General features: G+C 41.1%; 1 protein-coding gene across 2 annotated transcripts in view; it reads left to right on the top strand.

Moving 5' to 3' along the window:
• PPM1H (protein phosphatase, Mg2+/Mn2+ dependent 1H) overlaps window positions 1-18,543 on the top strand; it is a 216,989-nt gene that overhangs the window by 90,898 nt on the left and 107,548 nt on the right. For both annotated transcript variants that reach the window (XM_044280560.1, XM_044280559.1), the window contains exon 4: window positions 8,618-8,730. In XM_044280560.1, coding sequence (XP_044136495.1) covers window positions 8,618-8,730 — 113 coding nt within the window. The remainder of the gene's footprint in view (window positions 1-8,617; window positions 8,731-18,543) is intronic.

The raw sequence follows: 18,543 nt of genomic DNA, 5'->3' as shown, positions 1-18,543 counted from the left end.
ATAGTTATTCTTTTAGTCTGGTCTTGTGCCCGTATGTATGCGTATGAGCCAGCGCATGCGCCATGCAGTTCTTCATGCACTGGATCACCGCCGTCATAGGTAACATCTGCGCCTGCTTATTTTTTATAACACTTGTTTACTTTGATTGTCTGTTCTATCCCTACTGATGTACTTAAGAGATCATGTGTACACTAGGCACACACCCCTGATGAATACTTTTCATGGCACTCCACCAGACTTTTGTATCGCAATGTTTTTAAGTGTTTTTATTATATGAGTTTTTGAATGGGATAGTATCATAGTAACATAGTACATAAGGCCGAAAAAAGACATCTGTCCATCCAATTCAGCCTGTTATTCTGCAAGTTGATCCAGAGGAAGGCAAAAAAAAACAACTGTGAGGTAGAAGCCAATTTTCCCAACTTAAGGGGAAATAAATTATTTCCCGACTCCAATCAGGCAATCAGAATAACTCCCTGGATCAACGACCCCTCTCTAGTAGCTATAGCCTGTAATATTATTACACTCCAGAAATACATCCAGGCCCCTCTTGAATTCCTTTATTGTACTCACCATCACCACCTCCTCAGGCGGAGAGTTCCATAGTCTCACTGCTCTTACCGTAAAGAATCCTCTTCTATGTTTGTGTGCAAACCTTCTTTCCTCCAGACACAGAGGATGTCCCCTTGTCACAGTCACAGTCCTGAGGATAAATAGATGATGGAAGAGATCTCTGTACTGACCCCTGATATATTTATACATAGTAATTAGATCTCCCCTCAGTCGTCTTTTTTCTAAAGTGAATAACCCTAATTTTGATAATCTTTCAGGGTACTGTAGTTGCCCCATTCCAGTTATTACTTTAGTTTCCCTCCTCTGAACCCTCTCCAGCTCTGCTATGTCTGCCTTGTTCACAGGAGCCCAGAACTGTACACAGTACTCCATGTGTGGTCTGACTAGTGATTTGTAAAGTGGTAGGACTATGCTCTCATCACGATGCAACCCATTATCTTATTGGCCTTGGCAGCAGCTGCCTGACACTGGTTTTTGCAGCTTAGTTTGCTGTTCACTAAAATTCCTAGGTCCTTTTCCATGTCAGTGTTACCCAGTGTTTTACCATTTAGTATGTACGGGTGACTTGCATTATTCCTTTCTATGTGCATAACCTTACATTTGTCAGTGTTAAACCTCATGTGCCACTTATCTGCCCAAACCTCCAATCTATCCAGATCGCTCTGTAGCAGTATACTGTCCTCCTCCATGTTAATTACTTTACACAGTTTAGTGTCATCTGCAAAATTTTTATTTTACCGTGCAAGCCTTCTACAAGATCATTAATAAATATATTGAAGAGAATAGGGCCCAATACTGATCCCTGTAGTACTCCATTAGTGACAGTGACCCAATCTGAGTGTGTACCATTAATAACCACCCTCTGTTTTCTATCACTGAGCCAGTTACTTACCCACATACAGACATTTTCTCCAAGTCCAAGCATTCTTATTTTGTATACTAACCTTTCATGTGGTACAGTGTCAAATGCTTTGGAGAAGTCCAGATATACATCCATTGATTCTCAAGTCTAGAACTTACCTCCTCATAGAAACTGATTTAAATTAGTTTGACATAACCGATCCCTCATGAAGCCATGCTGATATGGCGTTATTTGCTTACTTTCATTGAGGTACTCCAAGATAGCATCTCTTAGAAAACCTTCAAACAGTTTACCCACGACAGATGTTAAACTTACCGGCCTATAGTTTCCGGGCTCTGTTTTTGGACCCTTTTTGAATATTGGCAATACATTCGCTATGCGCCAATCCTGTGGAACACTCCCTGTCAGTATGGAGTCCTTAAATATCAGAAATAAGGGCCTGGATATGACATTACTTACTTCTCTTAGGATACGGGGGTGTATGCCATCTGGTCCTGGTGATTTGTCTATTTTAATCTTTTTAAGACGCCAATGTACTTCTTCCTGGGTCAGACAGGGCACTTTTAATGGGGAATTAACTTTTACATTCTGCATTTCATCCTCAGTGAATACAGTGGACAATTTTTTTTAATAGCTTTGCTTTCTCCTCATTGCTCTCTGCAACTCCCCCCTCATCACTCTGTAGAGGGCCGACACCTTCAGATTTATACTTTTTACCATTTATATAATTGAAGAACATTTTAGGGTTAGTTTTGCTCTTTTTGGCAATTAATCTCTCGGTCTCTAGTTTGGCGGATTTTATTTGTTTTTTACATATTCTATTTTTTTCCTTTATAGTTTTTCAGTGCTTCCTCGCTACCCTCCTGTTTTAGTGATTTAAATGCTTTTTTTGTCATTTATTGCTTTCTTTACAGTTCTATTTATCCACATTGGTTTCTTCTTGTTCCTTAACCTTTTATTCCCATAAGGTATATACCTCTCACAATTAGATTTTAGGATGCTTTGAAAAATATTCCAAATATTAGTTAATACTAAGTCCAGTATGGCCGTCCCTCTAGTCGGGTCCTGAACCAGTTGGGGAAGGTAATTGTCATGATTCAATAAAGAGTATCTGTTCTTGCTTTTTTAATCTCTCCTGATGAGGTCATCAGTATTGGAAACAAGACAACCCCTTTAAGGCTGCAGCTATTTTTCTTTTTCCTATGCATTTCAAAAGCCTTAACTTGATGAACTAAAACAGCTATTCTGCACTGTGTTTATTACAGCATTCACAGTACAGAATTATTTTATAGTGTGGGTTGCTACACACCAACACAAATATACATTACATTTTTTAGCCCTACTAGGAGACTTGACCCTGGAATCTTTTGATTGCTTCAGTAATACTCAGCAATACTTCTGTATTACAGTGTGCTTTACTGGTATTGCTACTTATACAGACTCCTTTACATGGCAGACCTTGGGGCCTTTTTAGGACCATGACTGTCATAAAAGAAAACACGTCAGCTTATTGCAGTTGGGTTGCAGAGATGCTGATGGGTTTACAGAGGGAGACGTCTCGGGGGGGTATTAGATGGCAGGCATTAAACTCTCTCAGTTGCAGCAAGGTGTCAGCTATATGTTGCAGCTGACACCTGCTTCTGTTGGCGTGAGTACAGTGTTCTTAAGCCCAAGCTTTACATTTATGGTGCTGGGTGGGACTAACCCCCCCCCCCCCCCCCCCCCCCCCAGTACATTTATGGTGCAGTAAATGTTTGGTGGTGAAAAGATTTGAAGCAGGGATTCCCAATCTGTGGCCCTCCAGCTGTTGCAAAACTACAACTCCCAGCATGCCCTAATAACTGTAAGCTGTCCGAGCATACTGGGAGTTGTAGTTTTATAACAGCTGGAGGGCCGCAGGCTGGGCATCCCTGATCTAAAGCAATTAACCCTTTTTACAGTAATAAAGGATGAATGGATCTTTCTTTCTTTCTCTCTCTATTTCTTTCTCTTTTCGCTCTTACTCTGCCTCTCTCGCGCTTTTCCTCAGTCTTCTTTCATCTTGAGCTAGCAAAAGAAAGGAGATTGACCAGTCCCTGTAAAGGGGTTATTCCATGAATAATGTAAAAATTGAAAATACAATATCTTATAGGACATGACAGACTCTTTTTAACAAACTTAGAACCAGCCCTGTATTTCTCATGGATCCCCAGTCATTGCTCCAATTGCTCTGCTACATTTATTTCAAACTGGCAGCTTAGGCTACTTTAACACTTGCGGCAGGACGGATCCGACAGGTTGTTCACCCTGTCGGATCCATCCTTCCGCTATTTCGCCCTGCCGCCAGACCGCCGCTCCGTCCCCATTGACTATAATGGGAACAGGGGCGGAGCTCCGGCACAGCACGGCAGTGCATGGCGAAAGGCCGCTGGACTAAAAGTCCTGCATGTCCGACTTTTTAGTCCGGCGGCCTCTCACCGCCAACTGTCGTACTACGCCGGAGCTCCGCCCCGTCCCCATTATAGTCAATGGGGATGGAGCTGCGGTCCGGCAGCATGGCGAAATAGCGGAAGGACTGATCCGACAGGGTGAACAGCCTGTCAGATCCGTCCTGCCGCAAGTGTGAAAGTACCCTTAGTGGGACATATTCTTTCTACTGCAACTGGTGGCAGTTGAAAGGTGGAACTGAGCATGTGCATTCATCTCAGTGAGGTGGCGCCATACAAATAGATTTCAGTGAATAATTAAATAAGTATAATTTTTATTTATTTTTTATTACATGCAATTACAAAAGTATTCAGACCCAGGTTCTGATTTGAAAGATGTAGAATATTTTTCATGGGACAACCCTTTTGTGTGATAACAGTTTGTCTCTCATTTAATAGTAATGTGTTCCCAGTTATAAAACTGATGGATAACTGAATGTAAGTTTATTAGCACACAACGTGGCATCCTTTTTATTAAGTTTAGTCCACATGCCCTCATATTATTTCAAGGAGATTTCCAGTGCCCACTATACTCAATGCCTTTTAATATTCTCATTTTCTTTTATCAGTTAATGACATCAAATAAAGTTTAGTTAGTTTTTTTTCTCTAAACCTATAATACATTTGATTTGCCTTATGGTAACAAAGAAGGCCATTGAGACTGATAACATCAGATGTCCATCAGCAGCAAGTTAATTGCTCATGTACCACTCTTTCAGCAGTCTGTTTTTGTACCAGGGCTTCTAAGAAGATTAGGTGACTTTAAAATCTGGACAAGAAATTGAGGAAACAGATCACAGGGGCAGATTTACTAATAGTGTCATATTTTACACTGTCTTAGAATATGAATCACAGTCTTAATGTTAGACAAATTTACTAATCTGGCACATAATCTGACCTTTAGGGCTCTTTTACACGAGCGTGTCCCTTGCGGGAATCACATTCCTTGTGACACAGAGATCGTACATTCTGGACTTAGAAAGGATAAGGGTCCATTCACACGTCCGTAAGTGTTTTGCGGATCTGCAAATTGCAGATCCGCAAAACACGGACACTGGTAATGTGCATTCCGCAATTTGTGGACTGCACATCGCCGGTACTATAATAGAAAATGCCTAATCTTGTCCGCAATTGCGGACCAGAATAGGACATGCTCAATTTTTTTGCGGAAACGGAAACACGGATGCAGAAGTGCGGAACCGCGAATGCGGATGTGGACAGCACATTCCGGCCCTATTGAAAATGAATGGGTCTGCACCATTTTGCAGACGTGTGAATGGACCCTTAAGCTGTCCAGTATGATTGTGTTACAGAAAGGTCAGGCAGAGGCACACAGCATTATCAATCATGATGATGCCATGTGCTTCTGTAGTCCAGACCGCAAGATCTCTATCTCGCACGGAGCGTGATTCAGCAAGGGACATGCTCAAGTGAAAGAGCCCTTATAAATGTGGAATAGTGCAAGTCCTGCACCAAAACTGTCTAGACACAGTTTACACCATTTTATAAGCTGCCATAGTTTTTACTTAGAAAAGTGTGTAAAGCTATGATGCACAGCATGCACGCCAGTTTTTTGGGGGCAAAATACTGGCATGTTTGCTGCTTTTCTCATAAATAACTACTTGTCTTTGATAGGCACCTAAAACCAAAACTAGACTCAGAACAGCATGATTTAAACAGATACAAAAATCTTTTATTGGACATACATTTGTTAAAACATTCATATCCATATATATATAAGCAGCACAACGCCACACAGGATAACACTTACAGATCTGTTGTAAAATATAACAATGAATAATCCCAGACTGTGCAGAATATATTCAAACACAGCCCGCAGTCAAAAAAGTACAAAGTGCATAGTGCTTAGCGTAAACAATGACCTAGGGAAAATACATAATACAAATGAATACAGACCAAGTCCTCCTGGATCCCTACACGTGTTTCGCGTTTTGCTTCCTCAGGCACCTGAAACATTGGGGCGATGAAGAATTGCCAAATTTGAATGAGCCCTGTTACCTTTTGTGTACATTGTGAAGATTTTCTGATACTTTTCATTCTGTAACTGCAATATAGTACATTGGATGTTTAAAATGAAGCATCCAGCTATACCACCGTCATATCGGTAAAAAGAGATTGGGTTATTCTCAGTGTGAAATGTGATGTATGATGAATGGAGCACATTTATGAGAATACTGCTTATGAGGGAAATTCTTGTGCTGTTTTAATGTTCTAGGATACACAGGCTATATGTATCATTAGCATTTTTTCTTATGATCAACAACAGTAGAGGGTACTTCCTTTAATTTTAAAAAGTATCCTGTGATACATTTGATACCTAATGTTAATTGATCCTTGGACACTAGGTGGCGCCTGTGAGCTGCGTCTGTATGCATAGTGTAATTAATGTTTCAGATGAGATGACACGTTTTGTCTCAAACCATATATTGTTATACATTTTATACTGTAAAATTATTCTTAAAGCAATTGACGTAGATTAGAACACTTGCTACTTTGTAGTGTATCCCGCTTATGAAATGTGTAACTTCTTCTCTTGACCATACTAAAAATGAATCCCTTACACATTTTCCCAAATGCTTCCATTAGTTCTGCTTGGTGCACTTTTTCTCTTCTTTCCTGATCGATCTTATGTCACTAACCAAGGAACATAAATGTAAAGGAATTCTTAGATTAATGAAAGCATAAAGAGCACAATTTAGCAAGCATGAAAACCATTATCCAGGTAATTTATCGCATGCTATCATGAAATTTCCAGTAGGGCTGGAGAATGTTGCCCAGAAAAAAGCAATTTATATTTATCAAGTTCATTGAAGATGGTCCCATGTTTCCTCAGAACTTCTACAGATGTATTCCAAATGCATGGTGCAAAAGGCATAATGTTCTCCAGATAATTGGAAAAAAAGTATAAGAAATATGTAGATTCTGTCATAAGAAACCCAGATTAAGGGTCCATTCACACGTCCGTTGTTTGTTTCCTGATCTGTTCCGTTTTTTGCTGAACAGATCTGGACCAGATCTGGACCCATTCATTTTCAATGGGTCCTGAAAAAAAACGGACAGCACAATGTCAGATTTTTTTTCAGGACCCATTGAAAATGAATGGGTCCAGATCTGTTCAGCAAAAAACGGAACAGATCAGAAAAAAAACAACGGACGTGTGAATGGACCCTAAAGGGGTTGTCTGGTATTATATAGATGACCTATCCTCAGGATAAGTTGTCAATATTAGATCAGCAGAGATCCGGTGATCAGCTGCTCTGCAGTAGTTCTGGAGCCATGTAGAGAATATTATTCTATTTATGCCTTAAAAGGGTTTCCCCACTTTAGACATTGTTACATATTTCTAAGGAGGGGTTTGATGTAGAAATAAGCGAATGAATTCTAACAAATCAGTTTGTCTCACCTGTGGATGGCTGTCCCCACAGATGAAGAAGCGCCCACTCGCGCGCTAAATTGACAGCGTCGGACGTTTAGCCTGGCCCTGACAATTCCCTGCCTGCGCAACTGCTCTACTTTGGCTTTGGATTGCCAACTGCGCAGGCGCTGCTCCAAAGCCGAAGGGGCCCCTTTATTGTACTAATTGGAGCAGGAAATTGTCAGGGCCAGGCTTAAAGGGACACTGTCACATGGATTTCACTTACTGAGCTATTAACATGACCACATCAGTCTCCACAATTTATATCAAAATATACTAGGATTACTGCCCTGTGTCTTGTAATTTGTCTATAACATCACTTTTATTAATATGCTAATTACCTCAATAAGGAGCCCTCTGGCCGTTGGAGCCCAGCACCACCCCACTGCTAATTTATTCACTGCTTATCGCCGACATAATGTGTTTGTTGCGCCTGAAATCTCGCGCATTTCCGGGTCGAGCGAAGCTGGCACATGCCAGGACATCGCGCAGGCGCTACATGCGTATCCACGCGCAAGCGCGAGTTTTCGGGCGCAACAAACACATTACGTCGGCGATGAGCAGTGAATAAATTAGCAGTGGGGCGGTGCTGGGCTCCAAGATAAGCTCCAACGGCCAGAGGGACAGCCCCTTGGGCTCCTTATTGAGGTAATTAGCATATTAATAGACAAATTAATAGACACAGGGCAGTAATACTAGTATATTTTAATATAAATCGTGGAGACTGATGTAGTGATGTTAATAGCTCAGTGAAATCCAGGTGACAGTGTCCCTTTCATGTCCAGCTCTGTCAATCTGGCAGCCTGTGGGCACTTCCTCGCCTACGGAGACAGCCCCCACAGATGAAGAAGTCCTTCCAATGAGACAAATCAATTCTTTAGAATCAGTTGACACATCTCTAGTCGGTTGCTTGGATTCCCATCAATCCTAAGTAAATTGACTGTCTCCATTCCCAGCGGAGTGGAGGCTGCGCATGTGGCATTCTTCTCTATTGCAGGAAATGGAGGGATATAAAAACAGCCAAGCCACCTCACATGACTCTTTCCGTTCTTCCTATTCATTGCAGAGGGGAGTGAAATACATATACAGTTATCATCTTGGAATGGGCGTGACCACCTCTATTGTTGTTCCAGAATCCAGCCCCTATCAGCCATCTACAGCATATTCAATTAGTAAAGCATGAATGTTATATAACGGATAAACCCTGTACAAACAGTTTGGATTTGCTCTAGAAAACGTGTCTGGGTGTGTATTGTAATTTCACTTCAATTCTTTCCTCAGGATCTGCAAATTGAGCGAGAAAGGAGCGTTTACAATATCTCTGGAGGCTGCACGGCCCTTATTGTTGTATACTTACTGGGGAAAATTTATGTCACCAATGCCGGTGACAGCAGGTAATAGTATTTCACATTTATTGAGCTATGTAATAAGTGCACATCCATCCTCCACCATTTTGTCAGTTATAGTAAATTGACCATCTTCAGTTTTATAGTACCAGCTAATGGTTACCAGGTTTTCAGTAGACACTATGGGGGAGATGTATCAAACTGGTGTATAGTAAAACTGGCTTAGTTACCCCTAGCAACCAATCAGATTTCACCTTTCATTTTCCAAAGGAGTTGTCAAAAATGAAAGGTGGCATCTGATTGGTTGATATGGGCAACTAAACCAGTTCTACTATACACCAGTTTGATAAATCTCCCCCTGTATGTTTTAGAAAGCATTGATGTGGATGGACTTGAAAAAATGAATTAGGTAATTTATCAAGCTGGTGTGAAGTAGAACTGGCTTTGTTGCCCATAGCAGCCAATCAAATGTCACCTTTCATTTTCCAAAGGAGCTGTCAAAACTGAAAGGTGGAATCTGATTGGTTGCTATGGGCAACTCGGCCAGTTTTACTTTACACTAGTTTGATAAATGACCCCACATTTTATTTTTTCCTTTTACCTTGCAAGAATTACTACTGACTTCAGTGACCCCTCCCTCCCCAACAGATTAAAACCATAAAGTGGAAAATTTGGATTTGGTATTGGTCCTGTTGGATGAGTACAATAGCACTCTTTAGTCGCCTTCTCTTCTGCAGTCCACATTTATGTCTGATCTCTTTTCAAAGAACCCTGAAATCCGAGCAGGGGAGAACAGTTCTTGGTGCAATCATTTTATTTTATTGTAATATTTTCTCAGAGATATGGACTTTAGATCATATTTGGTTACAGGCATTGGGCCACACTCCATGAAGTAGAGTAAAATGTTCATCAGCATGAAGAATCTCAGAAATGTCTAAACATATGTAGGGGGAAGTTATCATTCCACTTGCACCACTTTTCTGGCATAAAAAGTTGCAACCTCCATGTTTGCGACTTTTTTTAAATGCCACTTGCGACAAATTTTGTGATGTTTCTGCACTGCCTTTGCCACGTTCCTGAAAAGGGGGTTTGGGGAAGATCAGAGCCACCAGGCCAGAAAACTGTCATAAAAGAGGTGCGTCCTTAGGCAGAGCTGGGGATATCATAGATGTAAAACACGGCTGTATGATAAATCTCCCCCATTAAGTGCTTTTTATAGGTAAGTAACTGATAGCTATGATTGACATAAGCATTAGGTATGGTTGACATAAGCGTTTCCAAGAATATCCTTGTAGTATTACAAACCCTGAGAAATATGTCATTACGTAGCCAGACAAGGTGCAAAGGTTTGTCAGCCCAGTTCTGTAACCCTAGGACTATTATATTTCCTGTATTGACTGGTCCAGTTCCCTCCATACCTCATCCGACTCCATGCCTGTAAGATATTCATGGGAAGAGTTGGTCATGTCTTTAGTCAGAACTTTTTTTGATTTTCCTTTTTTTTGGCTAGTGCTTCAATTTAAAATAGAATTCTCAAGTAGTTTTCCATTCTCATGTAGATCTGCATTCCAATGCAAATCGGTAATGGAGAAGATTGGTAAAATCGTGCAGAACAAACCAGGCTTGTGTAAAAGAGATGCCTACTGAATTAATAGATTGGTATAGTACAGGGTTACTTTTATAGCAATTCCGTAATATTTTAATACACTTCTAGCACGTAAATGTTATTACTTAATGAGCTGTAGAAATTCGGATCCTAAAGCCAGTTTCACAAAAGTTTATGCAGTCTGATAAATACGGTCCTTGTGATGGCCATGTTTCCTGGACCAACTGTAACTTGGCTGACCCTAACTGCCTGTCACGGACGTACCGAGACATACGGACGTCCCCATGACAGTGAGTGCAGGAGATCTTTGAGACTGGCAACACGTGGTGTGGTTTGACAGGTTTCCTTGTGGATCAATAGGCGTCTGTGTTGTTTCTGGCACTGGCCACACTCTTAATCTCCAGGTGTTGCTATTGTGGTCATTTAACTTTCCTTATTTATAGTTCTCTCTCCCACAATGCTGTGCGGTTTATAGCTTCAATTGGACCTGAATGTGAGCTTCAGCCTGGGCATGGGTCTACTCTCTTGTTTTCACAACATGATGTGAATACCAGAGTACTTTGAATGCTGCTTTCTATCAAAGACAGGTAAGCTACAGACAGCCAGACCTACCCCCTACGTTGGCCACTGCAGTAAAAATGTAGTATTACATAGTGGCCATTTAGAGTCCACCAGAACAGGGACTGATGTTACAGAATGGTTCTCTATTCCGGCTAATAGAAGGAGGAGGGTCACAGCGTAGATCCCCTCTATCCCATCTAAATAGGGAATATGGACTCTTCATGAGACAGCCGCTGTAAAGTCCATGGTTTTGGAGCAAGATGTTCACCAAGCATATAATGGAGGTTATTTGTGGGTCTTACACATATTCTATATATCTATATGGTGGTGTGCCTGGGAGAGAATCACTTTGTCGTTTCCCACCACTAAGTTCTAAAAAAAAGAAATGTAAAGCAGTTAAGTACAGACAAGATATTTGTACATTGTAGCTCTATAATATATTCTCTTAATTATACATTGTCATTTCCCATGATGCATTGGGAAGGTCACTTTTTCCTTGTCTTTTAATTGTAAGTTGAGCGTGGTAGCTTCACTAAGTGTGAAAGATGTAGCAAGTAAATATCTGTAAAGCTGACAACTATCTTGGCTGTGTGTCATGTAAATGAATGTGTTGGACGACTACTAATTTAGTCTTGCATCTGCTGCCGCCTGTTCCTTGCATTCCAATGAGGAAAGCTCCGATGTGCCATCTACTCTGCTCAGTAACCAGTCTTTCATTATTCCTTACTGGTTAATACAAGTACTATTCATAATCCGCATGATATCACATGCCCTTATTGAAATTCCAATAACAAAAGGAGCCATACCAGCAAGTTCCTATCCTTTATGTGTCAAGGACATATTCTGCAGTCTATAGTCTGTATAGTGCATCATAGTGAGATCCCTAAAGCCCTTTCCCCACCTGGGATATATGCACAGCAGCAATAATTTCTTGAGAAATAAACTGATGTATTAGTAGGGGTGAAATCTAGAATATTCTGAATAACCTCTATGAGAATATAGGCTTGGTCTAATTGCTGAACAAAAGAGCTTTGCAGACAGAACGTGCGGCTCTGCATTTCTAACTGTAGAAGAAAAGAGATGACAATATGCCAGACTGGTAATCTACCCTACCGGGCAGATTCCCGGTGGACCGGTCTGTAAGGAAGCCATCTGACATGAATAAACATGAAATGCACTCATGATGCAAACTCTGCAGCATGAGTGATGTTCGAAGTATATAAGAGCACATAGACATGTTATGACATCTTCATCACAGGTCCTTAAAGGGAACCTGTCACCTGGATTTTGGGTATAGAGCTGAGGACATGGGCTGCTAGATCGCCGCTAGCACATCCGCAATATCAAGTCCCCATAGCTCTCTGTGCTTTTATGGTGTCAAAAAAACGATTTTATAGATGTAAATTAACTTTAGATAAGTCATGTCTCCTCCATGCTTGGTAGATGAGTCCAGCGTTCTCTGACTCTGAGCCCAGCCACGCCCACAGTGAAGGAGCCCAGCACCGCCCCGACTCCTCCGAATCTCCTCCTTGCTCCCCGACGTCACAAAGCTAGAGCACCGTAATCTCACGATGCGTGAGCTAGTGCATGCGCAGTTCGTTCCCTGAGGCTGATGCCAGCACAGGGAAGGAACACTATGCCAACACTGCGCATGCGCTAGCTCGCGCATTGCAAGATTACGGCGCATTAGCTTTGTGACGTCGGGGAGCAAGGAGGAGATTAGGAGGGTGCGGGGCAGTGCTGGGCTCCTTCACAGTGGACGTGGCTGGGCTCTGGAAACGTGAGTAGCCTAATTTACATATATACAGTACAGACCAAAAGTTTGGACACACCTTCTCATTCAAAGAGTTTTCTTTATTTTCATGACTATGAAAATTGTAGATTCACACTGAAGGCATCAAAACTATGAATTAACACATGTGGGATTATATACATAACAAAAAAGTGTGAAACAACTGAAAATATGTCATACTCTAGGTTCTTCAACGTAGCCACCTTTTGCTTTGATTACTGCTTTGCACACTCTTGGCATTCTCTTGATGAGCTTCAAGAGGTAGTCACCTGAAATGGTCTTCCAACAGTCTTGAAGTCGTTCCCAGAGATGCTTAGCACTTGTTGGCCCTTTTGCCTTCACTCTGCTGTCCAGTTCACCCCAAATCATCTAGATTGGGTTCAGGTCTGGTGACTGTGGAGGCCAGGTCATTTGGCGCAGCACCCCATCACTCTCCTTCATGGTCAAATAGCCCTTACACTGCCTGGAGGTGTGTTTGGGGTCATTGTCCTGTTGAAAAATAAATGATGGTCCAACTAAACGCAAACCGGATGGAATAGCATGCCGCTGCAAGATGCTGTGGTAAGCCATGCTGGTTCAGTATGCCTTCAATTTTGAATAAATCCCCAACAGTGTCACCAGCAAAGCACCCCCGCACCATCACACCTCCTCCTCCATGCTTCACGGTGGGAACCAGGCATGTAGAGTCCATCCGTTCACCTTTTCTGCGTCACACAAAGACACAGTGGTTGGAACCAAAGATCTTAAATTTGGACTCATCAGACCAAAGCACAGATTTCCACTGGTCTAATGTCCATTCCTTGTGTTCTTTAGCCCAAACAAGTATCTTCTGCTTGTTGCCTGTCCTTAGCAGTGGTTTCCTAGCAGATATTCTACCATGAAGACCTGATTCACACAGTTGTTCTAGAGATGTGTCTGCTGCTAGAACTCTGTGTGGCATTGACCTGGTCTCTAATCTGAGCTGCTGTTAACCTGCGATTTCTGAGGCTGGTGACTCGGATGAACTTATCCTCCGCAGCCGAGGTGACTCTTGGTTTTCCTTTCCTGGGTCGGTCTGCATGTGAGCCAGTTTCTTTGTAGCGCTTGATGTTTTTTTTGTGACTGCACTTGGGGACACTTTCAAAGTTTTCCCAATTTTTCGGACTGACTGACATTCATTTCTTAAAGTAATGATGGCCACTCGTTTTTCTTTACTTAGCTACTTTTTTCTTGCCATAATACAAATTCTAACAGTCTATTCAGTAGGACTATCAGCTATGTATTCACCTGACTTCTCCACAACGCAACTGATGGTCCCAACCCCATTTATAAGGCAAGAAATCCCACTTATTAAACCTGACAGGGCACACCTGTGAAGTGAAAACAATTTCAGGTGACTACCTCTTGAAGCTCATCAAGAGAATGCCAAGAGTGTGCAAAGCAGTAATCAAAGCAAAAGGTGGCTACTTTGAAGAACCTAAAATATGACATATTTTCAGTTGTTTCTCACTTTTTTGTTATGTATATAATTCCACATGTGTTAATTCATAGTTTTGATGCCTTCAGTGTGAATCTACAAGTAGTCATAGTCATGAAAATGAAGAAATCTCTTTGAATGAGAAGGTGTGTCCAAACTTTTGGTCTGTACTGTATATAAAATCGGATATAGATATTGCGGATGTGCTAGTGGCGATCTAGCAGCCCATGTCATCAGCTCTATACCCAAAATCCAGGTTACAGGTTCCCTTTAACCCCCTTAGGTTAGGAGCACTCAAGGACCTGTGATGACATCATTACACGTCCTTAACCACCTAACAGTACAGTTAGCCTAGAATGTTTAGTCTGAGCGATTTAGGTCATGTGAGTGTGAGATGGTGGTGAAAAGTAGAGTTTAGGTAAGCGACGTATTTTGGAGACTGTGGGACTTTTTCTAAATGTTCTGTGTAGTCTCTTGTGTGTGTTAGGATTAGGATTAAGTTTAGCTTTATAGTTGTTTTGGTGGAGAATTTTAGTTTATAGAACGATTTTGGGGTAGGGCTACATTCGCTCAAACGCCCATACATTCTAGGTTCAACTGTAGCAACACTGAAAAAGTGAAAAGTAGCATTTATGTAAGTACTCTATTTTTGAGGGTTATGGTACTTTATTCCACATGTTCTTTTTGGTTTCTTGTGTGTTGGGTTTAGAGTAAATCCTCATTCACACATCAGTGTTTTGATCAGTGATTTACATTAGTGATTGTGAGCCAAAACCAGGAATGGAGCCTCTACAGACATAAAGTATAAGGGAAAGATCTGCACCTGTTCTGTGTTTAGAGACACACCTGGTTTTGGCCTACAATCACTGATGGAAATCACTGACCAAACACTGATGTGTGAATGATGCATGAGGGTTGTTTGTGGACAGCATTAGTTCTTAGAAAGATTTGGGAGAAGGGGGGATTCTTTCAGAATCCCATACATTCCGGGTACAACCAGCCTCACTGCTTCTATACCAGGTGAGAGGCCAATGTTGGATCTTTAAAGATGGCGCACACTCTGAATCCCACTCAAAGTGGATGCCGTAGCTGCTGGGTGCCTGCTGTATAACACAGCAGACACTCAGTGGCAGAGCCTGTAATCGGCAATAATGCTGATCACAGACTTGTAACCCCTCAGATGTCATGGTAAATTGCGATCAAGGCACATTAGAGGTTATTTTCCCGGAGCTACACACTCCAGGTGACAGAACAGGTCTCCTGCAATGAGATCATTATGGTAGCTATGGCAGCCTTGGGCCTTCTGACGACTCTGGGGCTTGTTATAACTAAGTTCCTATAAAGCACTGTCTGTGGCATGGCTTGATAATAACATTTTAATTCTCTCCTAGACTGCAATGGTAAATCAAAAATACGCTTTTTTTTTTCCATTGAAATTTTTTTTTAAAAAATGTATCCCCCACGTTTGGTATTGCTACGGAAATATGATATAAATTATCCTGTACAATGAACGTTGTAAAAAAAAAAAGAAAAATGCCAGAATCTCTGCGTTTTGCTTAGTCGCCACAAAAAACGAAAAAAAAAAAATCAAAAAGTTCTATGTGCCCCAAAATGATACCAATTAAGTCTACAAGTCATCCCGCAGAAATCCAGCCCTCACACAGTTCCGTAGAAAGAAAAGAAAAAAAAAAGTTATTGGTCTTGGGATGCGGTGATGCAAAAACATTTACTTCTTTTTTTTAAATAGGGTTTGTTTGTATGTATTTTGTATTGCTGTAATCGTACTGATCCAGAGAATCCTGCAAAAAAAAACAAGCCCCCATACAGCTACATAGATGGAAAAATATAGCTCTTGGACGACTACGATGAAAATGAAAAATATTGCTTGTTAGGTAAGGCACAAAACAGACTGGTCACGGAGGGGTTAATGTGTTTATTCACACACAAACAATAATGACATGCACTACTTATGTCCATGATGCAGACCATGATGCCTATTGAAGTCTATGGGTCCGTGAAAACCACTGACAGAACATGGATGGAATAGATTTCCCTGAACATTGGTAGAAAATGCTCTGGAGATCCCTTTGTGCATGAGGAATACAAATGACACATGGACCAAACATGGATCCCTCACAGATGATACATTGAACATCTTTCCATGGATATTATCACTGACTCGGATGTTTGAAAGAGACCTTAGGCCTCATGCATACCACCGTTGCGTTTTTTTTGCAGTCCGCAAACCGCGGATCCGCAAAAAACCGAAGCCGTCCGTGTGCCTTCCGCAATTAACGGAACGGGCGGCCCATTGTAGAAATGCCTATTCTTGTCTGCAAAACGGCCAAGAGTAGGACTTGCTATATTATAAAAAAATTTACGGGTGAATGGGTCCGCATCGGATGTGGACCACAACAACGGTCGTGTGCATGAGGCCTTAGAGTGAGAAAAAAAATCCTCCCAGTGCACAAACAAGTACAAAGTCAGCAGCAAAGTGGAAGGCGTCAACACTCGGGACTGTTACGGTAGTTACAGTTACGGTACTGGATTTTATTCCTAATTGCTGGATACTTTCCACTTTTGCAGCTGAGTTTTCAAGAGATTGACGTCCAAACAGGAATCTAGCACCTAAAGACTATATATGCTCCTAGTATTCATTTAGACATATGATATGACACAGACACAGATGCTGAGTAGGAGGACTGCATAAGATTACTGCTGTCTGAACAGGCAGCTAGAGATACTTTTTTTGAAGAAACAAGAAAATCTCAGGATCACTTAATTTATGGCTTAGTTGGAGACCTTTACCAATTATTATTTTTATTTTTTTCAGGTTCCTTTTTTTTATTTTTTTATTAGTCTTTATTTCAATTTCATAGAAAAACATCCAACAGAAAACACATTAATCTAACAATAGATAAAAGTCACTATTAAGAATTGATGATTACAATTTATCTTTATTTTATACCCTCCCACCACCCATGGGGAGGGACGTGGGGGAAAAAAAAACACTCGCATCTAGCCCTAGAGTAACCAGTTTTTCCATACTTGGTCAAGATTTAGTGATTTTTCGATACTTGGTCACCAGTTTTTGGCCACCAGTTTTTGGCCACCAGTTTTTCCATACTTGGTCAAGATTTCTTTTTTTTTTTGTATGACTCTCCATCACACGTTCTTTTTTAATTAAGTTGTCTATTGCTTTTCTCCACTGTCCCACTGTCGGTGAATCTGCCTTTATCCATTTCCTAAGTATAAGAAGTCTGGCCTGGAATAGTACTTTATTCAAAACCAGTCGTATTTTTTTATTTAGCTTCAAGTGTTCAGTTGCCCCTAGAATACAAATTATTGGAATTATTAACAGTTGTCCTGGAACAGTGGTGGCGAACCTATGGCACCCTGGAAAAAGTCTATGGTGTGCCAATAAACCTTAGACCTTTCCTGCCATTCATCAGCGCAGGACACGCTATGAACGTCAGAAGCAGCACACGGAATGTAGGCAGGCTATTATACTGTATCTATAACTTTTAATTAAACACTCTAAAATAAAGAGCATTAAATTCTAAATGTCTCAAATGATGCTAGATCAAAGAAAACAAAAAGAAAAAGGAGTACACGGCGGTACTAATACCCAAAAGTACTGAAACCAGGTGTGCTATCACATCTATTCTGTTCGTTGTTCCAGTAGTTGGTCTGGTCCTTCATCCAAATGATATTGAGATGGAGGGAAGGGAAAAGGGTCCGGCACAGGTACCTTGAAAGCAAGTTGTACAATTAGGGAACTGATCTGTCCCTGACAAAGCCTTAAGGGGGTGCTACAATGGCCCTTTTAAAGACTAAATATGGAGCACTCGTCCTGACAAGGGCGACCCTATCCGGAACCTGTCCCTCAAGATAAGAAACCCTAGAAACGCCCTAAAAACAGTTCTCTACAGGCATGTTGTAAACCAAGGCAAAAACATTTTTCAGCTCTAATCTTCCCTCCATCTCAATATCGTTTGAATGAAGGACCAGACCCACTACTGGAACAACGAACAGAGCAAACATGGATGTGGTAGGACACCTGGTTCCAGTACTTTTGGGCTTCAGTACCGCGTGTACTCCTTTTTCTTTTAGTTTTCTTTGATCTAGAATCATTTGGGACATTTAGCATTTATTGCTCTTTTATTTTAGAGTGTTTTAATTAAAAGTTATGTCTTAATTTGACAAATTATTCAATTGGACAGTTACCTATTGAGCATTTTTCTAATTAATTCTCGGAACGGATACATACTCACTGTAAAAAGATGTGAGTGCCAATACACATTTAGGCTATTATAGCTAAATGATAAAGTACATGGAAGATATACTATATTAGACTGTAGTATTCAGGTTAAATTGCAGCGTTGGCACTTTTTGCGATAAATAAGTGGGTTTTGGGTTGCAGTTTGGGCCCTCGGTCTGTAAAAG

This window comes from Bufo gargarizans, chromosome 2 (genome assembly GCF_014858855.1).
Source record: "Bufo gargarizans isolate SCDJY-AF-19 chromosome 2, ASM1485885v1, whole genome shotgun sequence".
Taxonomy (NCBI): domain Eukaryota; kingdom Metazoa; phylum Chordata; class Amphibia; order Anura; family Bufonidae; genus Bufo; species Bufo gargarizans.
The sequence above is the reverse complement of the archived record's forward strand: the minus strand, read 5'-3'. Positions and strand labels throughout refer to the sequence as shown.